The 10126-nt window shown below is 44.6% G+C and overlaps 1 protein-coding gene across 1 annotated transcript in view; it reads left to right on the top strand.

Annotated features, from left to right (window-relative positions):
* Positions 1-8107, top strand: part of T265_04742 (hypothetical protein) — a gene marked incomplete at both ends in the record, with an annotated part of 20515 nt that extends 12408 nt beyond the window's left edge. Inside the window, one exon of the mRNA XM_009169555.1 lies at positions 7913-8107. Coding sequence (XP_009167819.1) covers positions 7913-8107 — 195 coding nt within the window. The remainder of the gene's footprint in view (positions 1-7912) is intronic.
* Positions 8108-10126: the final 2019 nt, after the last annotated feature.

The following is a 10126-nucleotide window of genomic DNA, read 5'->3' as shown; positions in this document are numbered from 1 at the left end:
CTGCTAAGAGCTTCTTGTGAGCTTGGCGTTGAAGCATTTTCTCCTCAATGGTGCCCGTCTGAAAACGATAAAGTTATAGGTTCTGCAACTTCAACGAATGGGAAACCGGATAAGATAGGTCTGTACTGTACGATCCAGCACAGAAACTCACCGAAATCAACCGGTAGATGTAACATTCCTTTTTTTGACCATCCCGCCAAACCCTAGCCATTGCTTGCTCGTCATTGGCTGGGTTCCAGTCAGGATCGAACATGACCAGACGGTTCGCGCCAATCAAATTGAGGCCACAACCACCGGCTTTGCTGCTCAGCATGAAAATGAATTCTTGTGACTGGGAAACAAAATGTGCCAAGGGTGAAACAAGGTTAGAAGTCAATGCTGGAACAGTGCGTTCTGTTGACTTGCCGGTTCACTTAATTCATTCTTACTGTGATAATAAGGGGAAAAACATCCACAGTTCAAAAAATAAACTCATTTGCATATAAATTTAGTACTCACGGTGGATTCATCTGAAACCCAGCTGAATCTCTCGGTTATATTCTATATCACTGTGTCGGTCATCAGGAAGACGTCACCGTCGAACAGCTTTTCTATCTCATTTCAGATTTCCGATGGGTACGGCTATCTGAGAACTCTTGGCACAGTACCCAACTACTTTCGCCAGTAGCCTTGAAATTTCCGTGTATTTCACCTCACACATGAAAGTTCACACATGGCTATCATAACCGGCTTGCAAGTACCAATGAAGAGTACCAAATTAAAAATATTCCTCTACCGTTTACAACTACCGTCGTTGACTATCTGCAGGAGGAATCAACGGCTCATTAGAAACCCCACTATGGATTTACCAGTGAACTTACCGTAGGGTCATTGAAGCGCTCCACGATCTTGGCGCGTTTTTTTATCGTCATTGTGCCATCCAGGCGGACATATATGTACCTGAAACAGAAGGGTTCAAATTGTAGTTGAACATACCAGCACAAACGGGCCAATTCAGAGAAATATGAAAGTATTCACGATGAGTGCGTGCGGATTATGCGACAAAAACCTGGAAGACCTCATATACGGTTCACCAGAACCAAAAAAATAGCCAGCTGATAAAGCGGACGTCTGATGGACCACGGCCGTTGTACAGTCACTCACAAGTCACCCTCCTCATCAAACGTCTGAGTTCTATAGAAACATGTTCTTGTGAATAAATACGAAAGACGAGAAATATACTCATCTACGTACCAATATGATATTCGAGAGAGACCCAAAGAAATCTTAAATGAGGTTCACGTTTGTGATATTCTTCAACTAGATGTGCCGCAATACGATATTCGAAACAGTCCACGGTCGGTTTCTAGCAAAGTTACGGGCATTTTCCGTCAAGAAAAACGAAAGCGATTGCAATAACACAGGGAACCGATTCATAGATACCAAAACTCACCCCCTCATGGCACAAAGCCGTTCAAACAGATCAAGCGTCTGGGTGTAGTTGGAAATCAAGACGACCTTGTCCGAGGTGGTCGTGCGGATCAGCGCTAACAGGTAATCTAAGACCTGAAACTTGCCTATAAATGGATTGAAAGTGGAATATGCATGATATATTCAAATTAAACGTTACTCTTAGTTAATATACTACCCAGGACCAGTTCAGTAGTGATGTGATTCTCACCAGCTCAACGCGCGAGCCCAAAATTGACCTATGTGACCTATGTCAAGTAAAGAATAACAAAAATACGACCTATTGCATCAGGTTACCACAATTTGGGGGGAATAGTGGTTTGTAAAAATCACCGTTGCTCGAAAATGGGGCGCCATGATCAGGCATCTGAAATACGATAACCAACCCAACACTCGCTACAGTTGGATACCACCTAGAGCAAGCTCGCTCCATTTGACCTATTGTTTGTTCAAGCCATCGTTGTTCCTGAATTTTCTACGGCTGTGGTGCGACGTCAGTTGTTAGTTGTCTCAACAGCTTTAGGCTGTTAGGTGAGTTCATACGTATTCCTGTTCATCTGATCGCGCCGGAAGGCAAGTAACATCTTCGAGGTTGTTTGAGGTTTGGCCGTGAAAGCGGCATTGCACGGAATTACATCGGTATCCAGTAAAAGCACATAGGTCTCTATGAATCGAATGGTGCACAAGGAAATGACCAGTAGGCGACCGATACATGAGCAAGTGAACAGTAATGCAACATCGATGGTGAAAATGCTCAGTCATTACATTCCGATGCTTGAGGTCATTGTGATGGGTGCGCCGTACCACATGGGACGGTAAAAACTTTGGAAAACGAGGACCTACAAACCAGTTAGGCTAGGGAATGCCAGGGCGTGAAATGAAAACAACAGTGTCAGTCAAACGAAAAATACATTCAGCTGCATTCCAATTTGGTTATCACGGTTTTAGATACACCTGAATCCCAGCTGAATCTCTTGTTTATGAAGTTCTTCTTGAGATATCTCGAATAGCGTATCCACTGAAACATGAGAATGCCTGGTGCGGCACAATCAATTGATGGAGAACATAATAAGCGAGAGATTAAGCAGAGATTCAGTCGAGTCTCTCTGAAAACCAAGCTGGTATGCAAATGAATGTATTTGTCAGATATTACTGTCCTTCTGAGCTTCCTGACAGATTTACTGGCCCTCACCACTTTCAAGAATACCCGAGGAAGTAAATTGATCCTTTCGTTTGTGCTTTTCCAGCAACTCACAGGTGCTGTTTAAGACCTGAGAGCAACACTTATTTGGTTGACTCAGTGAATATTGCCAGTAGTACGTTCCGCGCGGGGATAACTCAACTGGAGTACCAGTTCACGCAGGAAAGGCCATCTGAATGAAACACTTTCAGCTTGAGGTTGTGGCTGCAAGCCTGAAAATCTGATAGCGCAGTGGTAACTGGCTCGATAGTCAGATAGAGTGTGAAAAGAAGACAACGACGTCATAGTCTGAGCCAGCTTTCGAGCTGAACTAACCAGAAAGTGAGCACTGACCTATTTTATGTACGGAGGGCTAATTCGGTCCATTTGTTTGCAAATTTAGGCAACAAATTTTGCGGCGGGAAACGCCTTAAAATCCACCACGACCATGTATGTAATTAAATGTGTGTAGATATCTAAATTAAGGTGAATTGTCATTTGTACGACTTACTATTGTGTGGGTAACAAGTGTACAAAGTAAAACGGTATGTACAATAAATGAAACACTATTCGCTGGGTGTTACGCTTTTTCTCTCTCTTCTACCCTGGAGTGCATCCGTTAGTACACCCTGTACTAGCCAAATCCTACAAAATATCGCGAAGGTAGACCCTGAAATCAAAGATTACGTCTTCGGGTTCACCTTACTCGACTTCACCCAGTAGTATATTTGGAAATGCTTTTTTCCCTGAAGTCAAGCCGTTTTAGCTTCACTCGAGACGTTGCGCCGTTGGTCATGATCGATTGGTTCCAATATGTTAGTTACTTCGTAATCCAAACGTCAAAAATGGTCATTCTTTCGGTCTCTTACAAGGAGATAATCTGAAAGCAAGGAAATGCTAAGCCCTCAGCATGAAGGTGGAAACAGTATGTGAGCCGACTACTATAACAACAGTATCAAAAGCAGTGATCGTTCCGCTAGCAATGATGTTGAACGTGAGACAATCGGAGTAGCGATTGGAAACGAGTTTATGATGCAACTGAACCACTCGAATATATGAAGTTCCGTTTCTTGATGGCTTCCAAGGTTTTATGAATCCGATACTCTGCTGAAGATGAGCATTTCATCAGGGACCAATAGAATGCGTTAGATACAGTATGGACAGGAGGACATCGATTTCGTTTCACAAGGTTAACAGCCAACTTGTTTCACATCCGTCCATAACCCTGGATTTTTTTCGACCTAGGTATATTAATCCCCCGAGTTTCGACAGCTACCTGTAACTATGTAACTATATGCAGTACATATTAAGAACAAGCAGGTTGCCTCGAAGTTGACAGGACACTACATTGAGAGATTCATCTGGGGGGCAATTGAGTCTCCCGTTAACATCAACTAAGTTTGCAAATGAGTGTATTCCATTGATCACTGCTGTGTTTCGAGAATACGGGGCAGACAAAAATTTGTTGCTACTTGTATGGGATAAGTAGTATATACACAACAATGTGGTAACAATGCTCCTCGACTGGTTTCGGGCTCATATGTTGAACAGTTCCGCGTTGCTAACCCGTGGTCCACACAGTATATTTGAGTGACTTGATGTATCCTACATCGGGCAGAGATCAAGGCCATCGAAATGAGTACCAAAGGTCAAAGGTTAGTGACAGTTATGCTATTCGGTATATAATGCGTTTGATCACTTCATTTGAGGGGAAGATTTTTACAAAGGGTACTAGTCAACTTTTATTAGTTCCGTCACTGATAATACCCCACAAGTTGCGTATTCTGCGACATTCAGCCACTTATAAGGTCAGAACGGTAATAGCTGTCATCAATAAGTGGCTCTTGAGTGCTGAAGTGCGATTTCACGGAATTTTCGAAGCGGTATTCTGGGCGTAATCGCGGTGAGATGGTAGTGGCGAACTGCAAGCTGTTTTGATTTTTTTTTCGGATTTGTTATATTATCGGTCAGTCTAACTGCTATTCCTTTGTAAGAGAACCCACGACTTTGTAGCAAGGAACTTTCTGTAGAAAGCTAATTAACGCAGCTCACTCATCACAATGGAAAGTATCGGGCGACTAATTTCGCCTAGCCGTCAATACTGCACCATCGCTCATCCTTTGATGTATCATTCAACGTTCCATCTTTACTGGCCCAGCCCACACACACACAGTCACCTGTCGTAAACATCACATCAAGTCCGAACAATCTCGTTAACTCAACCGAACTCCCATCACCACATGTTGTGACTTGATCAACGGGGCGATAACCAAAGACAAGGATGACTGGTATTGTATGCAGCACTTTTTGTTATTACGAATTCCAATAAACCAAGCCAGTGCTTGGGTCAGTAAGACTCGAATGAGATACCGATGTAAATACGAGGGTGCATTCAGTCACGCCTAAATGATCAGACGAATCACCAGACGAGTTTGCAGTTTTGGTAGAAGGTGAGGAAATTTTGAAGTCCTCAATTCCATAAGTCCACTACGCCTTTACTAACAAACCAAAAAGAACCGCACACCACTCTTGTGGAGGGTGATCAACATGAACTTCTGGGGCATTATAACTCTTTTTTGGAGAACGGTTCACAGTTGACAAAGTCGACCGATCCGTTCGATGCGCCAAGGCATCAGGAAAAGTGTGGACCCTAGCATCACCGCTCTCAACCCCATACCATCAGTGGAGTATGTTGTCCCACTCAGTGAGATTTTGTTTTTGAGACATAGTGCGTACACATCCTTTAGGTTAGAACCAGAAGGCATTTGAGTGGGGATTTAAAACGATAACAGAAGTGCGGGCCCCCAGATAAAGCTACTATGTAGTTGCAACAAACCAGAAAGATCCGGTCGGAACGGCGCGTTGGATCCCAACGAGCCACGATAATCTTGTGGGAAATGTGCCAGCGCATCGACAAATCCGTCAGAGTTCGTGGCCATTTTGTCGTAGACCAAGTCAGGGTCTAGAAATTCAGGGAGGAGAAAACGGGCAAGAATATGTTTAAAAAGAAGAAACTCTGGGGTATTTATGGTGAAGTGTTAGAAGACACGACGATTGAAACTTTCGAGAGAATGAACTGTGATTCCGTCCGTGGAATAGTAAGGAAACAAGTTTGCATGCATCCAACACTATTACAGAAGGTCAAAGGCGATTTCGACTGAAATGGATGGATAAAGGTGAGCAGGGTCGCTGATCCGAGTAATAAGGGCTGCGTGAAGAACGGAGAATATAAGGTCGACCGAAACCAAGGCAAAATGAACAAAGTATTCAAGTATTGCTTATAAATTAGTGTTTGGGAACAAGAAATCACGTCATGATATTCGGCTAGTTATGTGTTTGCATTACAGGGTGGGCATTTTCGGCAATTTCCGGGTTGACTATGCCCCAATCAGTAGTGAAAATCGTCACCAACAGTTGTGATGAACCGACGTCATGATATTCGGCTAGTTATATGTTTGCATTACATGGTGGGCATTCTCGGCAATTTCCGGGTTGACTATGTCCCAATCAGTAGAGAAAATCGTCACCAACAGTTGTGATGAACCAGCTGACTGAGATATAGCGAACCAGGAGAAGCGGACGGAAGGTAACACGGGTGACTACTACTGAGTAATACGAACTGAATGTGGAGAACGGACGACAGGAGGAACAGAGAAGACGCATCTGTAGGATACATGTGACTGGACACTGTGGCATACTACACATAGATCTGTCCCTCCTCGAAACAGCCCCTCCTTCGTGAACAGAGTAACGCGACGGCACCGTAAACAACGTACTATTTTCTGCTGGGTTATGCGTGTTCATGAAGTGAAGCGGTCTTCGGTGGTAGATAGCCACAGCGAACTCGAAGGTCCCGGTTGGTTGTGCATATTGAAGTGGAAGTCGAACTGACCTAACTTCCGTTTCGCGATGAGCACATCCCGGCAGTGGCTGCGCACATAACTCAAGAGATTGGTATCGGTAGGCAAACTCCTCAACTGCTTCGACAACTAGCTTGGTTGCTTTAATAGCAGTTCAGCTCATTTTATCGGCCGTAAACCATGTACTAAGGGTACATTGGTTTCGGTTGCTACAGTTTGGTCCACCGGAAAATGAGTGCGAGGATATGGCCAAGCATTGGAGTCGATGGCATAATCATAGTTAGTTCGTGCCATAAATTGCTTTGCAGAGAGAGGAAAGCGAAACTGCTATTTTAACATGCCACTCATCGAAAAAACTTACGGTTGCACAGCTTCTTCAGATGCGTTATCGAGGCCAAACTAGACACGGATAAGGCTGGTCCACGACCCGAGTCCATGCTTAGGCGAGCAGACACTTCACGAGCCTTCCTGGCTACAAAGTCTGCATAGACCATGCGCTGACCGGGTGTGAGGCTACAGCAGACGACCTGTTCAACTGAAATAGAAAGATTCAGTTGTGAAAAGTGAGCAGCCAAGTAGAATTAATCAATATCAATGGGACTTCAGATATTCTCCACCTTCATTACGATTAATTTAGAACGGAGGATTTAAACGGCATAACATATGTGTGAAATCACAGTCGAATTTCCCTCTTATGACCACCGTTTTAGGTCAGTCTTGTCAGAATACTACTATGACGCTCATAAAATGGGCAAACACCTGTCAAGGTCACATGCTACCTTCCTTCATCACCTTTATCGACTTTCACGGAGTTGAGAATGCCGTCTGAACCGTCACAAACAAATTGGAGAAGGCATCGGATTAGGATTCGTTGATGGCGCAGCATCGGTCACGGAATTCCACTGTGCAATTTGTCTGATATTGTGGCATCTTCATAAATCCTGTGGTTCTATACGCCCAATACGGGCTATGATTGCACTATTGAAGGTAATTTTAGTTCAGGACCGATCACCAGTCGGATCCATCCGGTCATTTCTCCTTTGCTCAGTTTTAACATCAACGACACCATAGAGTCTATCATGCACGGACTCAAGGGAACTCTACTTCCACCAGGAAGTAGAATTAAAGGTTTTGATCGCCTGGGTAACACAGTATATTAGCAACCAACCAACGCCACCAAACGTTTGGCAGCAGACGTTCAGCGTTATGGAGTGCTCCCGCCATCGCTGATGTCGCTAACAGCTCCAGAAGCTTGGAAAACCTCGGTCTGTAATCCTCATGGGTTCCGTCATCGGCATCCTGGCAGTGCCTCTTCTCGCCCTCTGTTTGCGCCTTGTCCACTGTCTTCCATACCGTTAAGTTTATTCAAATCCACACACAATTCACACAAAGTGTGTCTGGATAGTTATTTACGTTGTATTAGTATGATATGGCCAAGCGAACGCGACTACCTCCTAAACAGGATGAACTAGCTTCCAAAGTGTCTCGGATAGACGTTGTCCAGCAGCTACGTCCGGCTACCAAGTCAGCACGAATCTCGATCTGGCGTGTGCTCCAGCTTGGAAATCCCATTGTTTTGACTCAACACACGGCGGTGGAACTTTACAGTCGTCTCTAAGGAAAATGCTCCGCCAGGAGAATGCAATGAGTAAAACACCATCTGCCACGGGGCTCCAAACAGCGGATTATCTGGGGACATTTTTGGAGGCACAAGCAGTGACCGCAATCGCACAGCAAAACATCTATTCCGACTGAGTGAAATCCCCATCAACTGAGTAAATTTCCTGATTAAAACTTCTGCCACCTTGTACAGCTTTATTTCATTCGAGCCAGTTTTACAAAGCATAAAGGTAAGTCCTGATGAACAGATGGACTTCAGACGGGCAGAATACGTGGCTTAGTCAGAGCAGCCACAGCAACTTGTCTATCATTGACAAATGTCTTCATCCGACGAAACTCAGCATCACCGATCACATGTTTACACGAAACCTGAGCGACGCTGTGAATACACCAGTGTGTGCATTGTGATGCAGACATCCATGACTCCGACGAAGAACATCAACACCCCCCGGGCCGATTCCATAAGTACTTTCGATATTCGCGTGTGAAAACTGCTTGGGCAAATGAAGTCTCCGGCTCAAGCATGACATTCAGGTTTGCTCTTAAAACAATACAGAAGTTTGCACCTGTGAATTGCACAAGGAGTCTTCAAGCAAGGTGTTGACCATCTGTGTGCAACTCAGCACACATGTATAGATACGCGTATGGATACTTCTGAAAAATGTTAGGCTTACTTTTCACAGGCAAATACTTTGTAAGTAGTGCTTGTGTTCGGCGGATGATGCATCGGTTGACAATAACAAGGAGCTGTAGAAAAAAGAACAAAACGGTAGTTTTATTGCAACGGCAATTCAACTGACCAGTTCATGCGTATTGAGCAGCTTTACACGGGACACAAAAGCCAATGATCATTCAGCTGTAGCATCCTTTCGGTGCCTAGCTACCATGCTACACGAAGGGGGCACAAGGGCTGGGATACTGCCAGGTTGCCCAAGCCTAGACAGGGGAAGTCGAGTGGCAGAGGTCGGGTTCGAGCCACGAAACCTTCCGGCCGTAGATTCGCCCTCTAACCACTTGATCCATCTCGCCCAAAAAACAATGAATCAAAGTCTGAACGGCTATCGCGGTTGCCCCCTCTGTTTAAAAACGTCAGAATATGGTCTGACAAACGATCAACACACTGTCGTTGATGCTAACACACATATGCCAAGCCTCATCAATGAAAAAAGGAGTGCGATCTATTTCACAAAGGTTTGCTAGACAATAGGTGGATTTATTGTTGGGCAATGTTTCACAGTCGATACAAGGCTTCGTCAGGTCAGGTGAGTAATTTGCCATGTTGACGTATTTCAAGGCAGACGGAGAACCAATCAGTGAGGTCTCTTTCAACTAGCAGACTTGGTGCTGAGTGTCAGACAGAAGTAATTGTTGGTTATTGTGGATGACTGGCACTTACGACCGATGGGTTAGGGTGAAATTACCATCAGACCAAATCGTGTTTTGGGCCCTGCTCTTCCGATTTCTCCTAAGAGTTGTTCACAAATTTCGTTGATCCGTTTAGGTCAGCAAGTACCACGATCATTGGGACTTCAGCGGACTTCCGTCGGCTCGGGTTTCGTATTTTGTCCAATCTTTGTGAAACGATGACTTCTCCAATTGAGTGAAGACTGGAATCCATGCTCAAAAAGGCGTACTGAGACTCAGTTATACCGGACAAGAATGTGGACGTCATCCGGTGTTGACAAATAAAACGAGCTATCGCCAACCGCACTTCCGAAACCGTACACAGCGAAGGTTTTTGGTGTAGTGAACCTGGCCTTACAGTTCCCATTTCGGAAATCTGCAATTTATTCTGAGTGCTAAGCAGTCACAAACTCATGAGCTGGTATCCGTCTAATAAAACAGCCAATCACATTGGTTATTGTTTTTGTATACAGGACCTCCCCAAGAAGGATCACCATTCGGACGAAAACGTTGACTTAGACCTCTGCTGAATTCGTCCCCTATCGGAGAGATGCCCGAAGTTACGAACTGAATCGCACTCTTCGGGGCCATTCTTCGGCGGGATGGGGATGAT

The sequence above is a fragment of the Opisthorchis viverrini genome, assembly GCF_000715545.1.
Source record: "Opisthorchis viverrini unplaced genomic scaffold opera_v5_79, whole genome shotgun sequence".
Taxonomy (NCBI): Eukaryota; Metazoa; Platyhelminthes; class Trematoda; order Opisthorchiida; family Opisthorchiidae; genus Opisthorchis; species Opisthorchis viverrini.
Note: the sequence above shows the minus strand (reverse complement) of the source record. Positions and strands in the feature narration are given on the sequence as shown.